General features: G+C 36.5%; 1 protein-coding gene across 3 annotated transcripts in view; it reads right to left on the bottom strand.

Annotated features, from left to right (window-relative positions):
- MSR1 (macrophage scavenger receptor 1) overlaps positions 1-20,127 on the bottom strand; it is a 76,255-nt gene that overhangs the window by 45,496 nt on the left and 10,632 nt on the right. For all 3 annotated transcript variants that reach the window (XM_065946805.1, XM_065946807.1, XM_065946806.1), the window contains exons 4-7: positions 13,920-14,329; positions 7,432-7,618; positions 3,737-3,817; positions 718-807 (exon numbers count right to left, since the gene is read on the bottom strand). In XM_065946805.1, the coding sequence (XP_065802877.1) occupies positions 718-807; positions 3,737-3,817; positions 7,432-7,618; positions 13,920-14,329 (768 nt within the window). The remainder of the gene's footprint in view (positions 1-717; positions 808-3,736; positions 3,818-7,431; positions 7,619-13,919; positions 14,330-20,127) is intronic.

Here is a 20,127-nt window from a genome sequence, read left to right as displayed (position 1 = left end):
GGACTGATGTTGAAGCTGAAACTCCAGTACTTTGGCCATGTGATGAGAAGAGCTGACTCATGTGAAAAGACCCTGATGCTGGGAAAGATTGAGGGCAGGAGGAAAACAGGACGAGAGAGGATGAGATGGTTGGATGGCATCACCAACTCAACGGACATGGGTTTGGGTGTACTCTGGGAGTTGGTGATGGACAGGTAGGCCTGGCGTGCTGTGGTTCATGGGGTCTCAAGAGTCGGACACAACTGAGCGACTGAACTGAACTGATATAGTAGGAGGCAAATTATCTTACAAAGGATAGGATTTCAGGTCTACCTGTGTTTTGCTAATTATAACTTAAGAGGATTTGAAGGTTTTGGTTAAAGGGGGGTTAATATTGTTTATTAATATTGGTTATTTGGCTAGTATTTTGCTCTTTTGTTTTCTTTGCCAGTCTTCCACTCTTTATTCTATGATAGATGGCGATTTACAGTGGTGTGAAGTTGATAGATCCTCTGTTGTGGTTTTATATTAAACTGTTTTCCTTTAGTAAAAGAAGCCTTGCTCACATGGTCAGAAATCAGTTTCAAAATGTTTCAGATCACAAAATAAACTTCATGTAACTGCTATTGTTCATACCATGATGACCATTGTTTTTGTGATCTAAGAAGTTGAAAGGAATATCAATGATCTGGTGTTTATTTTCATGTTCTATAGAGAGAATATGCTTTATCAGAATACCTGGCTTCCCGGTCTTCCCCGCTGGTCCTGGGAATCCTCGACTTCCAGGAAAACCAAAGAGCCCCCGATCACCTTTAAGACCTGGAGGACCTACATGGTAAATGAAGGGGAAAAAAAAACCCACACTAGTAATAATTCATTTTTCATAACAATTTGAGAAAATAATGAAGCAATCTAATTTCACTAATGGATATGAAAGAGGTGAATCTCCAAATGGAGGAATAATGTCTTTCCTAAAATATCATGTGTAGAAATTGATAGATAACATTAACAGTAAGTGGAAAAACATTAGTGCATACACAGCAGATATTCAATAGGTAACATATTGTTAACAGAAATAAAAACACATGAGGAAACAAATCTTAAAGTTTTAATTAGAAGGTTTATATAGTCTAATCAGGAATCTTCAAATGGCAGGATTTTGCTGTGGCTGAAGTGATAACTTTGAAATGTAAGCTAAAAACTGGATTTTTAACATTTGTCCCAGAAAAATCACAACTCAAGCAATGGGAAATATAAAAGAATATTTATTTTAAAAAAAACTAGGTACTAGTGAAGGAATATATTACTCTATCTTGCATACTCTTGTTTATACCTACTCCATTTTAATCCCAAACAATAATGTAACTGTGTGTGTACATGTGTCTCCCAAGCACAGGGAAAGTATTCAGTAAAAAAATTTTTTTAATAAATTTTAAAGTAAAAAGTCATAGGTCATTCTCCCTGACATACTGCCAAGGAAATAGCACACTGAAATTATTTTTATTATATTATTTAAGATAAAGCACAGTTTATCCATATAATATCTGCCCCAGTATAAGTAACAGTTATAATATATTTATTATATAATTTACATTATATATTATATATATTTTAAATTATATTATATATATTATATATAATTTATATTATATAAAATAAAATAATATAAATAATATTGATTATTTAAAACAACTAAGATAAATAATAGACTCCAATATCCTTGCCTGGGAAGTGCCACAGACAGAGGCGCCTGGAGGGCTGCAGTCCATGGGGTTGCAAAGAGTTGGACACACCTTAGCAACTGAACATTAGGATAAACACTTATTTTTCTCAGACTTTCATTTCGTGGTTGAGTGTCAAGCTGAGTTTACTGGGCTTAACTGCATGTATATGTGGGGTTTTAATAAACCTGCTTAAATCAGAAAGTAGAATTATCAAGACAGTCCATTATATACTTTTAAGCTCCTGATTCCAGTTCTACACATGAGATAAATAGGCAATGTGGCAAAGAACAAAACAGAATGCAGCAATTAGGTAGGAGAGATGCCTTATAACTTGAACATTTTCACTGCAGTGCACCAAATCAAATGGCAACCTAATAATCTAAGAGAGTCAGTTTATCACTCCCACAGTGAAATCTGCTTCTCTTTAGAGGGGCCAGATAATGCTTGTTTGTACTGTACATGAGCAGTATCAATAGCCACAGACTAAAGCCTCACTTAAAGAATTGAAGCAGCTTTGCAACGCTATCTGTTTATGGTATTAACAAAAGCTGAAACTTTAAAATCCCTCTTTCTATTTCATACATCCATAGTTCCGAAACAGCTGCAAAAGATGTTCCCAAGATGAAGCTTTGGACAGCAAGTTGTAGCCCAGACTGAACTTTTATGGTTGAGTTACAAAGCTTTGACAATTGCAGTTTGTAACAGAGGAGCTGACAGACCTTTGACAATAGCCACTCTGGCAGATAATATAACACTGGTTACTTCCCTGCTCATGACATTAACACACCATTGCTAAGATCTTCCAGGTGCTAGTCAAGTGGAAAGACTTTTCTGAATAAAGGCTCTTACCTGGTATTACTTTCAAAGGAACAGCAACAATTCACCTTGTATATATATATATATATTTTTTTTTTTCTTTAAAGGAATTTAAAATTTTTTTTAAAAAAATGTAAACGTTATATACTGGCTTTTTAAGGTCTATGATATAAAGCGCAGGCGTGTGTCAAATTCATGCTTTTCATTTTTAGAAACTGTTTTTCTGATGTAAGCTGGGCTGGTCGATACATTGATCAGAAAGAAGGACATTTTATATAATCAAAAGACAGAAAAATAAGATGAAATCCTTAGTATTTAGGTATTTTGGGAGAGGGCAGAACAAACCATTCTAGTTGTAATTAGACTGTGCAATGTACTCCCCACCTTCAAAAGTCATACAGGTATTTGATTTTGAGCCAAGAATAACAGGGTGATCATGTTCTTGTTATTATCTTCTTTATTTTTTTGAGAGCAAAGAAAGTTCATGATCTTTTTCTTTTCCTGTCTTCTACCATCTTCTTTCAAAATATTGCTTTCTAGATTACAAAATAGACTGAAGAAAGTAATTTGAAACATTTTGCTCCAAGTAAGATACAGAGAGTAACTGACAGCAAAGGTAAAACTCATCTGTATTCTAGTCAATATTTATATTGAAACTGCAGAGGTTTAAGCAGGTATGTTCAGTTAAGGACTATATAAGGAATATGATCCAATTCGCCTTTGACTCATGTTTCTTTTCTTTTTTTTTTTTTTTGACTCATGTTTCTTTTTTTTGTATCTTGAAAACCAGATGACTTGTAAATATACTCAACGTGAAGATAGTTTTCATATTTTCCTTCACCTGTGACTTCAAACTAGTTCTGCCAAATACTGTGTGCCGTCAGTGATATAGACAGCCCTCCCTAGAATTAAGAAACAACCTCATGTTGTTAACATTCTTCAAAAATGAAGAATCAGTGCTTACCATTCTGAACTTAGAGGTGATGAGGCTAACGAACACTTAATATGCCCTCAGTAAACACACACACACACACACACGCACACACGCGCGCACGCACACACACACACATGCACGCACACACACATGCACACACACACACGCACACCCTCCCCCCCCCCACAGAGAACCAATCAAATATCTTGACCCTCCTTCCTCATACATGGCTGCATCCTACTCAGCTCTGTGGGACATAATGAAGTAGTTACTATTACCATACCTATTGGACCTGGGATGCCTGGTAGACCAATGTCTCCAGCAGGGCCTCTATCTCCCTTTTCTCCTGGAGGTCCAGGAGGACCTTTAAAAAAATAAATGACAATTACTGATCATAGTTTTAAAGCAAAGGTAAAATAAATTTGTCACCTGTCAAGACAGTTACATAGGTAAATCCAAAGCCTTTTGTTTGTTGCACAGTTACACAGAATGAACGAGACTGACCATCCTGGATGGAAGCGGTGTAGCCAGCCATTGAGTAGTACAAAGAGACAGCCCTAAACCAGACAGCCTGATTACGGATTAAACACTTATGTGTGCTGAGCACTGCTCTGTGTTCTCAGATCCTGGCGGCAGAGAGAGACACTGAGTCAATGACAGGACAAGTCCACATTAGTGTTGTGTACCTACTGGGAATGAAACCCAGCGCCCCTAAAACTGAGTTCCCTTGCCGAATTTAGATTAACCTCTCTACCCAATATTTTATACCCCTTCTTGTCTTACCCATGCTCCCCTCAGGATTGAGGAGCATCAAAGAAAAGGGGGATTTAAATCAAGCAGGATCTTTGGGACCTGCTTTCCAGCCCAATGCTTTCCAGGTCCCCTGTTTCTTGTTTGTAGAGAAAAGTCTTTAGTTTCCTAGGCCTTCCTTGAGCCCCAGTGAGCAGGCACAAGCAGTTAACAATGAGACAAGTGAGGGGGTGCAGACAGAAAGCAGTAGTCCAGCAAGGTAGCTTCAAGTTCAGAGTCCTAGTTCCCCCCCAACAATATATCTAACGATCTGACACATGTCTGAGTTGATCTGCAGACACCAAGCCGCTCATGGAGGTGGAGGGTGGTGACTATATGCAGACCACTAGCACAGACACGCAGGATTCACTGGAACCAGAAGGTTGATGATCAAGGTTCTGGGAACATCTCCCTGTTACCTCACCACCAGGCAGATTTCACTATATTAAGTTAGATGTTTTGTGGGAAATGTACAAGTAGAGTCATGTGTAGTACCGTCAAAGGAAACAGAAATCCACATGAAGTAGATAACCAAAAACCATATTGTTGAAATGATACCCTTGGGTATTTGTTAGAGAGATGCATGTCAGCACAAGGAGCAGTGGTCGAAAAGGCTTGATTGAGGAGGTAGGATTGGAGTGGACTTTGAAGAATAGGTAGAATGAGAAGAAAGAGAACTCTGGATAAGTGGGAGAGATGTGGGGAAAGACAAGTAAAGTGAAAATGAGTAAAGGAATAACTTTTCAAGTACAATATTAAGTAGAATCCCAAGAGGGATATAGATGTTATAAAATAAGATGGAGGTTGCAGGGGAAATTTTGACTATTTGGCAAGGCAATTATTAATACCATAGTGTCCCCCAGTACTGAGCCTGATCAACACTGATTAAGCCACTTGAATTTTCTGTGTCCAAGAAACAGATGGCATTATTTCCCTCTTCTTTATAGAGTGCCATAGGACAGGTATTAATCTCTTCCTTTAAAGCAGAACACTTAGCAAATGCTTTTTTTTTTTTTTAATTCCAAGAGGAAGAAATGAACCTGGATATATCACAGAATAATTACAAGGCAATGTTTTAAAAGAAGCATTTTTCAACTTCCATGGTTCAGCCACGTAACCCAAGGACAATACACAGTCATAGTTAGCGTCACTGGTTAAACAGCACTCATTTACAAATTGTAATCAGGTGGGAAGATATAAGACCTGAAAAATTCTAAGAAGGGGCTACATAAATAAAGATAATCTCATGAGTAAGTATATTCTGTCCATTTTCTTTGCTTCTTTTCAAATACTTTCCCCTGCTTTTCTCCATTTTCCTGAACTGTTTCTGATTTTGCAAGGTCCGAATTGGGTTTTAGGACCTTCCTTCCCTGATAACTTAATTTTTCAAATAGCCATGGCACATTTTCCATTTCAGTGTCACACTGTCCATTTCCCTTCATATACACCACTAGGCTCTAATGTTTTATTGCATTTTCATTACAATAATAACTCTACATATTATAGGAAGGGTAAAAGTCTAGATAAAATGAGGAAAATCTAATTCATAATTCTATCATCTTAAGAGAATAACCACTAACATTTATATTTTCTATTTGTGTTGTGTATTTTTTGCCTCTTTGCTGTTTTTAAAATATAATCATCACATAAATTACATACCACTGGGCATTAAATAGCTGTAGTAACAACAAGCAAGTTCTTGTAAACTATAGCTTCATGTAGGAAACATATTTTTAGGTGTCCACAAGCGATGTCCTGGTTCTATGTCAATGGGAACCCACACACCCTCCTACTCCTGCGGCAAGTACTTCTTCCCAACGAAGGGGCTTTAACCCCTCAAGTGTGAACATGGCTACAGTTCATTCATCTCTGCACAGTGACGAGAGAGCAGGAAAGTAGGCCAGCAAGACTCAATTCGCAGCTTGAATTTTGCTGAGCAAACTGAAGGGAAGCAAATCTACAGCACTCCAGGATGAATTTTGAAAAAAAAGAGTGCATACGCAAAGGCTGTGATTCAGTGACAGGGCCCTAAACCAAGACAGACATCTCAGGAAAAACTATACAGTGTGAGACAAGAAACAAGGGACACAGACTAACTGTGAACTCTTAGCCTCTGAGATTAAGAGTTTTCACCATTTCTTTAATAACTCAATATTCAAAAAACTAAGATCATGGTACCCAGTCCCATCACTTCATGGCAAACAGACGGGAAACAATGGAAATAGTGACAGATTTTATTTTCTTGGGCTCCCAAAATCACTGCAGATAGTGACTGCAGCCATGAAATTAAAAGATGTCTGTTCCTTGAAAGAAAGGCTATGACCAACCTAGACAGCATTTTAAAAAGCAGAGACATTAGTATGCTGACAAAGGCCCATCTAGTCAAAGCTATGGTTTTTCCAATAGTCATGTATGGATGTGAGAGTTGGACTATAAAAAGAGCTGAGAACTGAAGAATTGATACTTTTGAACTGTGGTGTTGGAGAAGACTCTTAAGAGTCCCTTGGACTGCAAGGAGATCAAATCTGTCAATCCTGAAGGAAATCAGTCCTGAATATTCATTGGAAGGACTGATGCTGAAGCTGAAACTCCCAACACTTTGGCCACCTGATGTAAAGAACTGACTCACTGGAAAAGACTCTGATGCTGGGAAAGATTGAAGGCAGGAGGAGAAGGGGATGACAGAGGATGAGATGGTTGGATGACATCACCGACTCGATGGACATGAGTTTGAGTAAGCTCTGGGAGTTGGTGATAGACAGGGAAGCTGGTGTGCTGCAGTCCATGGGGTCGCAAAGAGTCAGACACGACTGAGCGACTGAACTGAACTGAACTGATAGCTGATTAACAGTCTTGTGATGGTTTCAGGTGAACAGTGAGGGGACTCAGCCACACACACATGTGTGTACATCCTCTCCCCAACTCCCCTCCATGCAAACTGCCACATAACACTGAGCGGAGTTCCCTGTGCTATAAAGTAGGTCCCTATTGGTTATCAGTTTTAGATATAGCAGAAGACAGTTACCTTAACACATCTTAAAAAGATCTCAAGACTCCCTCCTCTGGATATTTGTAATAAATATATGCTCCAAAACTGTTCAAAAACTATAGAATTTCCAATACCAAATTTCTACATGTATCACTATATCCTAGTATATAATTTTCTGGAGGAATGAGAAGATACTTTACCTTGGAATAAAGTGATATTTTTCAATGTCTGAGAATGTTCCCAATCCTTCAGCCTCAGATCATTAGTGATATTATTCAACAGTTTCACTTCCCCTTTTATTTCCTGTTCCAAATGCACTTGTTTTTCATCTAGAGACTTTATTTCTGCTGATGCATTGTACACACGCTCCTCTAATTTACGCATCTCCTGTGAAACACAAGCCAACATCTGCAATTTCTGTTACACACACAATTATCAAATATATAAGTTTAAGAAGCCCTACAAGTCAGATTTTTTTAAATGGATAATATTACAATAATATTACGGAATAAGAATATAGAAATTAGAGAACAACTTTAAAACAGTAATTCTTTGGTTTTGAAGCATTTCCTCTTTTAACTGAATAGCTTATTTCTACACTCTGCCAGAAAACAAAAGGTTAAAAAAAATATATATATATATCTCTTAGACATACTTCTATTCCTAAATATCTACATGTCAAAATGCTAAAACTAAAATCAAATTTAAAACTTGGCATATGGTTTTAAATTCATCTGAAGTTAAACTCTTTATACTGTACTTGAGTAATTCCAATTCTATAAACTCAATAGATTTGTATATTAAATTGTTTTACAGCAATAGCACAGCTTAATGTCATAATTCTCAGTGGTAATGAACATTAAGGATAGCTTTTCAGATTTGATAAAATCTCAGCTAACATATTAAAAATATCTTATGTTCACATGTTTTGCCTCTGTATTTGAGATTTCATTATTTTATGTTTTCAAATGTACATATAGATTGTGGGCATTTACACATATGCACGCATATCTGAAGAATATGAATGAGAGAGATGGCATGATGTTCTGGATGATGACTTTATTTTTTACTCAATAATATATTAAGAATATTTACCTATTAAAATATTTAGAAACTGCTTTATTTGCTATAATTTAGTAGAATTATATTGCATGTTTCATACTTTGATTCCTATTGATAGTTTTGAGCTGCACATAAATAATGCTGCAATGAACACAATTTTATATGCATCTACATATTTATACAAGTACTTTTATAGTACAGTTTCCTGGAAGTGGATCTGATCAAAGAGATTAAATATAAAAATTTTTGTTCACCACTGCCATACCACCCTATAAAAACACAGGACCTTTTTTTTTTCAAAAATCTTACTTAATGTATCTGAATGCCTACTTTTTGCACTCAAATCCTAGGTATCATCAATGCATTTAATTTTTCAGAGTAAGAGTAGACACAATAAAATCTTGTTCAATTTGCTTTTCAAATTGTGATGAGGTTAAGCATCCAGTTGTACAGTTTTCGACAATATTTTTTTTATTACTTTTCCTTTCAAGTCATTTCCTGGGTTTTCCTTTGGGAGCTAGGCTTTCTCTTTCCAGGGTACCTAACTTTCTCATCTATATTGGTAGCATTTTCTGTTTCTCTGTTCTACTTACCTTGTGTCCTCTGTCTTCATGGTATGATTTATACCTTTCTAATGACTTCTATGTTTAATTGCTAATAGATTCTCATTTTCTAATTGCACAAAGAAATAAATCAGTGGTGTACTGTTCCTTAATCCAGATATGAAAAGAAAATTTCACCTCCCTTGACTGGACTGGACAAGTTGAAATGAGAGGGTCAAAAGTGTCACCTAAAACCTTCGGAAAGAAATGCAAGTATACCCATATCTGCCTGTACAAGAGAACTGCACTCAAATAGAGAGACGTCGGTTTTTATCACTCTGACTGTGCCTTCCCTCATCCAAAATCTTGTTCTAGATTAGGATGTCTCTACGCTCTGCTGCCTCCCTCCCCATTTAGCCTTTTCTGTACAGTATGGTACATATATACATGAAATAATGAACATGGATGTTTTATAGAGCATAAGGACATGATAAATATGCTCGACATCATTGATGTGGCTGCAGATTGCTCCAGCTGTCAGGGAGTTCCTGATATCCACAGAGAAAAGGTCAAGGGACTAGTTGGTGACCTTGCTTCCTAAACCTTAGGAGTCACCCATGTTTTTCATACCTAAAGCTGAGGCTGCCTTTTCCCCCTTCTTTGAAAACTCTACACAGTGCTCATATTAACCATGCTTTACTTGAAATAGGTTTTATTGGGAGGAGAGAAAGTTCATTTGATATATCTTTAAAAGTCCTGTATAGCAAGAGTCCCCAGCTGACAGCATCTAATGCCTGACGGTCTGAGGTGGAACTGATGTAATAATAATAGAAATAAGGTGCACAATAAAAGAATCATCCTGAAACCAATTCCCATCACCCCCATCGAGGGAAAATTGTTTCCCACGAAACCGCCCCTGGAACTAAAACGGCTGGGAACTGCTGCTATACAGTAATCCCACACACTGTCCATCTACCACCAGTGGATCTGCTAGAAACAAGCATTTAACTTTGCATTCTTACAGTCCTTTCTATGTAAAACAGAGATAATAAATCCCATCTCTCTCTTTTATTTAGTCAGTATTCTTCTTTCTTTCAAATTAATGCTTGGTCTATCCTTGATAAACATTATGCTGGTATTACTTATAAGCCTTTTATTCAAACAATTACTGATTGAGGCATTTATTTAATTTACTTATTCCTGCATTGGGCTAAAGATTCAAAGGCGAATCCAGTTGTTTTAAGAGATGGGAAAAAGATTGCAAATACTATTTTCAGTGAGCAAGCATGCATGCACACACACACACTAGCACTGACCTAGATTTCAAATCTCTGCAAATGACTACTGTCTTACAAAACACAGCTTTAAAAAAATTAACCTTGCAAGTTCCTCCTTTCCCTTGTAACTCCATCTCTAATGCTGGGACCGCTTCCAAAATGAAGAGTACAATCTATTCTAACTCAATGATCGATTATCACCAGATTCCAACTGCTTCTATTATATATCATTTCCAGGATCCCTGGTGGCTCAGACGGTAAAGAATCTGCCTGCAATGAGGGACACCTCGGTTCAGTCCTTGGGTTGGGAAGATCCCCTGGAGAAGGGCAAGGCGACCTACTCCTGGAGAATCCTGGAGGATCCTGGAGAATCCCTACAGACAGAGGAACCTGGAGGGCTATAGTCCATGGGGTCGCAAAGAGCCAGACACAACTCTAAGCACACACACATGTATCACTCAAACATGTTCAGCACTTCTACTATCTTCCAAATGGTTTCCAATTGGTTTCCAATTCCACTTCATTTATGTGGGTTCATGAAAGTGATGAAAATGGAAGTTGCTCAGTCGTGTCCGACTCTTTGTGATCCCATGGACTGAATTCTCCAGACCAGAATACTGGAGTGGGTAATCGTTCCCTTCTCCAGGAGATATTCCCAACCCAGGGATCAAACCCACATCTCCTGCTTTGCAGGTGGATTCTTTACCAGCTGAGTCAGTTCATAGATAATCTATAATCTCTGAGGACTTGGGGACATTACCAATATCAAGTAAATTCTTATTCTTTCATTGTGTCTGTCTTCTTTTTCTTCTCACCCTGTCTCACTGCCCCTCTTATCTTCAATTTAGTTCAGCTGCTCAGTCGTATCTGACTACTTTGTGACCCCATAAACTGTAGCACGCTAGGCTTCCTGTTTATTATGAACTCCTGAGTGAGTGATGCCATTCAACCATCTCATCCACTGTTGTCCCCTTCTCTTCCTGTCTTCAATATGTCCCAGCATCAGGGTCTTTTCCAATGAGTCAGCTCGTCACATCAGGTGGCCAAAGTATTGAAGTTTCAGCTTCAGCATCAGTCCTTTCAATGAATATTCAGGACTGATTTCCTTTAAGATGGACTGGTTGGATCTCCTTGCAGTCCAAGGGATTTTCAAGAGTCTTCTCTAACACATAGTTCAAAAGCAACAATTACTCAGTTCTCAGCTTTCTTTATGGTTGAACTCTCACATTCATACATGACTACTGGAAAAACCATAGCTTTGACTAGATGGACCTTTGTCAGCAAAGTAATGTCTCTGCTTTTTAATATGCTGTCTAGGTTGGCCATTGGAGAAGGCAATGGCAACCCACTCCAGTGCTCTTGCCTGGAAAATTCCAAGGACGGAGGAGCCTGGTAGGTTGCAGTCTATGGCGTCGCTAAGAGTCAGACACAACTGAGCGACTTCACTTTCACTTTTCACTTTCATGCATTGGAGAAGGAAATGGCAACCACTCCAGTGTTCTTGCCTGGAGAATCCCAGGGATGGGGGAGTCTGATGGGCTGCCGTCTATGGGGTTGCACAGAGTCGGACACGACTGAAGCGACTTAGCAGCAGCAGCAGCAGCAGCAGCAGCTGCAGCTAGGTTGGCCATAGCTTTTCTTCCAAGGAGCAAGTGTCTTTTAATTTCATGGCTGCAGTCACCATCTGCAGTGATTTTAGAGCCCAAGGAAATAGTCTGTCACTGTTTCCATTGTTTCCCCATCTATTTGCCATGAAGTGATGGGACCAGATGTCATGATCTTATTTTTCTGAATGTTGAGTTTTAAGCCAACTTTTTAACTCTCCTCTTTCATTTTCATCAAGAGGTTCTTTAGTTTCTCTTAGCTTTCTGCCATAAGGCTGGTGTCATCTGCATATTTTGCGGTTATTGGTATTTCTCCTGGCAATCTTGATTCCAGCTTGGGCTTCATCCAGCCCGGCATTTCATATGATGTACTCTGCATATAAGTTAAATAAGCAGGGTGACAATATACAGCATTGATGTATTCTGTCTTCAATTTGGAACCAGGCTGTTGTTCCATGTCCAGTTCTAACTGTTGCTTCTTGACCTGCATACAGATTTCTCAGGAGACAGGTGAGGTGGTCTGGTGTTCCCATCTCTTTAAGAATTTTCTACTGTTGTGATCCACACAGTGAGGTTTTAGAGTAGTGAATCTTGTTTGCACACAAAGTAATATTTCTTCTCCTGTCCTCTTTCCCTCATATTTAATCAGTTTCTAGTCCCAAAGCTGATATTTTATTTTTCTCTGTCTCTCAAGGTTCTCATCCCTGTGGACACTTTCTTATTTGTGCACTCTTTCTAAACCCTCCATAGCCTGAGTGCTTGATATTCCAATAATATTTGCATATGCTTAGATACTTATTAACCATGGGGGAGAGAGTAACAGTCAGTATTTGGAAGATGTGACAGGGATACAACATGGACTATCAAAGCTGGCATTGGGATGAGGTTCACCGATGGAATTTCTATATTTAAACAGCAATGTCATTGTCCTCTCAGTGATTGTATCTTACAACAAATAAATATAAAAATGTGCTTTCTTAACCTGTTTAATCTATTCTCTAGTCAATAATTTAGTTGTTTTTCACATGATGTTAAAACTTCAGAGGCTTTTCTTTGCTCTCTAAAAGGGACATCCATTTAAAAAATTCACCACCACTGCATAACACTGTGTCTATATAGAAAACAACCTCATTAATTAACATGTGGTCCATTCAAGTAAAATATACTACAAAGATGGCAGCCTTACTGAGCTAATGGTGGAAATTTTACACATTTCACATTATGATCTTAGGGCATGTAATACGAAGATTAATTTTTTCACACAAGTAATAAAGTTTTATCCATGAGCTTATTTTTTTTCACAAATTGAACAATTATAATTACCTAACAACAACAAAATTCAGTTCTGAACTCAACAACTTGCTTCTTAATTTCTTTCTTCTCAATACAAAGTAACCCAGAGGGCTGGCCACAGAATAGTTTAGAGCAAAGCTGAGAAAAATTATGATCCATGAGTCAAAGTCTATTTTTGTAAAGAAAGACTTATTGGATCACATTTTCACTCATTTGTCTACCTACTGTCTATGACTGCTCTAGTGGTAGAGTTGAGAAATTGCAAAAGAGACCACGTGGTTCCCAAAGCCTAAGAGTCACATCTGGGCCTTTGCAAAAATACTTTAGCTGGCAAGTGGTCTAGAAGATGTCTTGCTCTCTTGTGTTTGATCCTGTGATGGAAACAAGATGTTGATGCATTATTCAAACTCTAATTCTTTGCTTATAGTTATCTATACACATAAAAATTTAGCAATACTTCCTGGGAGTGACAAACTATTTTAAAATTTAGATTTTACAATTTACCCATGTGAATAAGGTTTTCATTCTTTTCATGATGGAGAAATTCTGGGTTTCTTTCAAAATTTGCAAAAACTGTGTCTATCTGTCCAAATATGCTAAGATAATCTACCAACTGTAATGGGTTTAGAGAATCTCAAGAGGCATTCTGAAAGTATTTATAAAATTAAAACATGCTAAGAGAGTCTATATTTGATGAAAAACAAATAAACTCCCTCTTCGGCTGGGAATTTGGAGCAGGCAGTAGGTAAATCCATTTGGAACTTTCTGGTGAGACTACAAGAGAAATCAGGGTAAGTAGAATGATGTGGAAACAGTTTTGCAACTTTGTCTCTGCCCTGGACTATCTGAGGAGATAGGTTACAGATGGATTCACTCCCAGCATATGGCTTTCCAGTACAAAAACTCTTACCTCTTGTTGTTTAAATGCATTCTCCTGGACTCTGCCAGTCAGTGTTTCAATACTGAGCTGCAAATCAAGTAATGTGGAGTTCAGACCCACTAATGACTTGGAGATATCACCTATGATATTCTCATGTCCCTGGATGGAGGAAAGTAAGGAATTTAGCTGGAAAAGAACATCGTTAAATCTCTGATCAGTTGTTATGCTGAAATTCTGGAAATTCTTAGAATCTAGGAGATTGGCTTTATTGTCTGAAAGATACTGGATTCTCTTTTCCATGTTGCTCATGCGTTCCATCACGACTTCTCGAAATCTCATTTCATCTTCACTGCCATTTCCTCTGCCTTCCAGACTTGGAGATATATCTGCATTAACTGAACCAACTGTGCAATTCTTCATTTCCCATCTCAGGAGCTGAGCTGCATATTTAAGTAAAAATAAACAGAGTCATGCCCTGTATCCTTAAATGCATCCACTGTTCCATTCCACATCACTTCATCCCAATCTAACATTCTGAATGCTATCCTAAATCAGGTGTTTGTTTTAAACATACAAAGTATGAACCAAAGTACGCAGAGTGCTGGGAGGGAACCAGTCTCCTTTTCCTATTTTACATTAGAATTTATTCCACGGTTAAGTCATTCTTTCTGACTTGCTGCTTAGATGAATCTTCTGGGTCACTGCATCGGGCTATGAGAGCAAGAGTAAATGCTACAGATTATGAAGTGCACTGCATCCTGGTTCTCAGGTGTGCTGTTAGGATAAGATGAGATAATGCTTAACACAGTGTCTGCAGTAAACATGCTGAATATGTTGGCTATTATGAAGATAAATGATGATGTGACAAAAACAATATGTAGCAAAGGTAGAAATATTAGTGTTATCCATTGTATGAATAAATTATTGGCTCATCTTCCTTATGCTATCACTGCTATCACTAAGCTACCAGAGAGTTATCACTTTCAGTTTCTGCAGATCTAATTTATTGTTGGTAGAGCAGGAAATTGGATAAAAAAGTTTTTTACTGAAAAAAATACTGTTCTTTCAAGACCCCTCTAAAATATATATTTGTAGAGGAAAATTTAGAAAATATGAGTAATGAAAATAATTTACCATTAATCTCATGGTGCAGAATTAAGTGCTAACATTTTAGTATATGCATATTAGATTTCTGAGTCCACTATCATATTATTATTATACAATCAAGAGCTTATATATAATTTGGAAACTAACTTTCAATTAGCATCTATCATAAAGACCCTTGCATATTATTTAATATTGTTTTACAAAATAATTTGAATAACTACATTGTATTCTATGTGTGGTTTTGCCAGATTTAACAAAACCCCTATATATTGCTTCTATTTCTACTAATATATTCAACACTTCTATGAACCATCTTATGATCAATTATTTCCTGAATATAAAAATTCTATTAAATGGTGTTTGGGGCATAGAGAGCTGCTGATACATATTTACAAATGGGTATGTTCTCTAAATAAGCTAATTATCCTTCTGAAAGGATCTAGAGCAATATGTTTATAGTTTCAAAAATGAAAAGTATAAATATTACTTTTGCCGATAAAAATAATACATAATTGTACACCATGAAGAAAATGTTAAGCACCATTTTATTCCTAGTTAATGATGGTTAAGATTTTATTGTTTCATCTCTCTATACATATACCTATATGATTTATACCTTTTATCTACATATATATCAGTCTCTTATCCATATTAATTTGAATACATAAGACTTTACATATTTGGCCATTATTGAGCAGTAAAGAGTAACTTTGTATGGTTTAAAAGTATACCTATATAAACAGCAATAACTGACCTGTCAATTTTCTTTAAAGTGATATGGCAATAGTTATTTATTAGCTTTACAGGTTTTTGAGACTTAACTGAGGTAACACATGAAAAGCCCTGAATTAATAAAAAAAAAAAAAAAGAAAAGCTCTCAATTCCACCCTAAACTCAGGGTGCCTGTTATACAAATGAGAGCTTGGTGTTTATGTAGGAACAAGCTGCCCAATTCTGGAATCTAGTCCCACTCCTTAGTTACTAACTAGGTTACCCTGAGCAAGTTATTTTTCTTCTTCTTACTTAGGCTTCCCCAAAGACCTAAAAGTAATAACTGTCTTATAGTGGTGCTGAGAATGAATGAGATAAGGCATGTAAATCCCGTAGCACACAGATGGCACATATGAAAACTACTCAAATAGAAGTGCCTTATCTTTGAAAGTTATTATCTTAGTTACAGAGTCTTCACCACTGTCACTTAAAGAAGGTGTTTGATGACACCTGTCATTGTAGCTCTTATTAAGCATTAAACTACATATTCAATTAAATCACAATTTAAAAAAATCATATTATATGTTCCTAGTTATATTCTCTTTAAAATTAGCTTATTTGAATTAATAAAATATGTGACTATATTTTGATACAATCCACAACAGACAGAGGTCATATTGAGTGTACATTATTTTATCAATAATTTGGACAAAATAGTATATTTCTTAGTTAGATCTCATAACATTTATTAAATTAAGTGTAGAGAGCAAGTTTGGGATTGACAGCTTCATTTATGCATTTGCCAGTTCCATGATTTATTTATTGAGTGCCTACTATATATAAAGTACTGCTCAAGCAACTCTGGGAATAGCAAACTGACTGGGAATGGAATTTGACTTTAACAATCAGAAACCCTAACTAACAATATTTGCAAAATTATCTCCAAGTTAGCCCTTAAATTTTTCTCGTATAATGATTACTGTTTTTTCAGATAGCGGTTAATAATTCAGGCTCTAGACGGGAACTGCCTGGATTAGCCATTCTTGTTCTCTCCTTCATAAACTGTGCCCTTGAGCAAATTAATCAGGCTATCATTTCACTACCTTATAAATGGGATACTACTAGTTAGTGTTTAAATAATTAAATGAACTGATATATGTAAAGTGCTCAGATCTTTCCCTGGCACATAATGCACATTTGATACTTTTCATTTTTTAATTATTTTTAATATTTTGGATTCAATATCTGCATGCCCAATACTGATACAAGGGGGAGTTAATATTATGTAATATAAAAAATTGGGATGAAGTTGGGTGCTCCATGAGAAAGATAGTATCTGTACTTATTTTAATAGACATATTGATTTAATTACTCAACCATATAATTTTTACTTTCACTAGAAATTCTTTTTATTTCATAGGGATAAAGCAAAATCTCTTCATAGTGTAGAAAGGGAAGACTTGATTTGATAAAATGTCATGTGACTAAAGATTTCTCTTCAATTTCAAGTTCAACATGAGCTGATACTAAAGGCTACTTTTTGCTTATAGATTTAAAAATGCAATATTGTTTGTTTTCCCAAATCCTGAGTGAAACCTAATTTTATCCTTACTTTCTTTAAAAATGTTTAACTATGATACAGATGATACAAATATGAGTATCACAAATCTAGGTATGGAATGCTAGAGTTCATATTTTCAAATGTTCATTTCTTTCATTATCATCAGAGAGATGGTACTTTGTGACTTTTCTATCTTACATTTGAAAGGAGATAAATTTTATGACTTGTACAATAAGGAGAGAGTTATATTTGACCTTACAGATCACATATACTCTTTCATGTTGGCAATACCTTCTTCTACCAAAAATTTGTATTATTTTGAGCTCAAGGATCTTCCGTTTGTCAGCAATTTGTATACATTAACCTTAGGCTTAACCTTATCTTATTCTTCAGAGACATTACTATATGTTGTTATACTGTAACAGAAATGTAGTAGCTTCTTGGAAAAAAGGTAGCTTGTGGAGAAGACGATAATTAAGAAATATTTTTCAATACATAAGACACTTTAGCTTTCATGCACAACATTTTATTTCATCTACTGATTTATATTTGCCAAAACAGAATAATTTCTATCATTTCAGGGATATATTTTCTCTACATTTGAAATTTTTTATATTATGTAGAGTTAATATATTGCATTTCAGCTTTCTTTTGGAAAAATTCTGACCTACAACTTACAGCTGTAAATGGATAGTCAATTGTTTATTATTCAAGTATGATAAACACAGGAGATCTAAATTCTGGTGAATTGGGGTGCTAATGTGAACTTGCAAGATTTGAACACGTTTAGCTTTTTGTCGGTGTTAATAGTACATGCTACAGTCTAAGGAAACAAACTACTTCATGTCAATCATTGTCAACCCTAGAACAATTGTGTTGACTTGGTAGCATTTTCTAACAGCCCACAGATTCTGAACCTGGTTAGAACCCTGATATTTTCAAACTTCAGTTCAAATTGTGCCTGGGCTGAGTAGAAAGAAGTTGCATTCCCGGAGGTTGGTTCTGCAGGCCAAGGTTTACATAAAAGCGATGAAGGTGAGGCACTCAGTCGTGTCCAACTCTTTGCAACCCCATGGACTATATACAATCCATGGAATTCTCCAGGCCAGAATACTGGAGTGGGTAGTCATCCCCTTCTCCAGAGGATCTTCCCAACCCCAGGATCAAACCCAGGCCTTCCACATTGCAGGCAGATTCTTTACCTGCTGAGCCACCAGGGAAGCCCAAGAATACTGGAGTGGGTACCCTATTCCTTCCCCAAAGGATCTTCCCAACCCAGCAAACAAACCGGGGTCTTCTTCATTGTAGGTGGATACTTTACCAACTGAACCACCAGGGAAGCCCCATAAAAGTGATGAAATTATGCAAATTCTAACTGACAGCTAATGATCCCAAACAATGATGCATCTTTCAGTTAAGCACTTGAAACTGATAAGCATAAACATAAACAACACATAGATAACCTGGTTTATCAGGAAGTTGTTGTTTAATGACAGACACATCAGATTCTTTTACTTAAATGGTTGTGGTTCATTTGATTGGTTGATTGGTTGTGGTTTATTATTGTTCTTGACATCCAAAATAATATTTGACTTTTACATATGGAAAATATTTTCCTGGCTAATGTTACAACAAGCTAATCTTTTAGTGGTCAATCATATTTTGTTCTAAACACCTGATTGAACTGGGAGATAGTAGACCACAAAGGATAGGAGTCAGGAGTCATGGTAGGAACTTCAGTTCCATCACTGAACAGTTTTATTTTGTGGATGATGAGGGTAAGCATATGTCTGTCCAAGGGTAACTGTGTGGTGTCTTAAGATAATCTGCGGAAAATGTATAGCCCTGGGCCTGAACAGAGTAAATGCTCAAAAATGTTATAAAAATATTACAGTCATTGTTGCTTTCATTATCATTTCTTCCTTAGTACAATTTTGGTTCTATCTTGGAATATCCTTTTGACAGAGGAGGTATGGCCTTATATTAGGAGCATTTCCTTGTTAAGCTGATTAGTATGCACATAAAAACACATCTTCCTCCCAGCCTATCTCTTGTTCAAGCATATGTCTAGACATTTTGTCACTCCCAGAGAAAAAGGGAGCTACAAGGCAAATAAATTCAAATGTCAATCAAATCCCTCAAAAATGGTCCTGAGGGAAATAATGTTTATAAATTTGCTTGAGTTACATGCAAGCTATCCACCCCTGTATAAACTCTTTAAATGTATCCCTAATTCCAGCCAAACTCTTCAAAACAAATACATACCTAAAAAACATCATGTAGGACCCAAGCAAAGTGTTCTATTTTCTGTTTGTTTGTTGTCTGAAAGGATGCTATCAGTTTATTTTTAGAGAGGTTTTAAATAAAACCCTCATGAAATATGTGACCATATAAAGGACAAATATTGCTGATGGACAGGTCATTAGTTTCTGAGGTGTCCTCTGAAGACTTGTAGGGATACTTCTTTCTGCTCTCAATACTAGGAATAAAAGTATTTTTCCAGAACAACTGGCTTGTTTTTATATTTTAGGCATTGCTAATATAAACAATCAGGTTTATATCTTCACATTTGCAACTAGAATGCTTACCATGTAATGTATGATGCATCATTAGAACTTCCTAGGACTTCAGATGATAACATTGCTGAAATGGTCAATTCTTTCCATCTTCCCTTTACATATTCATATTTTTATCTTAAAGTTCCATTTTCTATGCTATTTACTTATAGGTTTTTTTATGCAATAACTTTGCAGAATCTGTTTTTTTCATGAAATAAATTTGAGGAACATTTTTTGATCTGAAGTTCAAATTCTTACGAATTTGCCATATACCAAAGACTAAATACTTCTTTCTGCTTCT

The sequence above is a fragment of the Muntiacus reevesi genome, chromosome 10 (genome assembly GCF_963930625.1).
Source record: "Muntiacus reevesi chromosome 10, mMunRee1.1, whole genome shotgun sequence".
Lineage (NCBI taxonomy): Eukaryota > Metazoa > Chordata > Mammalia > Artiodactyla > Cervidae > Muntiacus > Muntiacus reevesi.
Note: the sequence above shows the minus strand (reverse complement) of the source record. Positions and strands in the feature narration are given on the sequence as shown.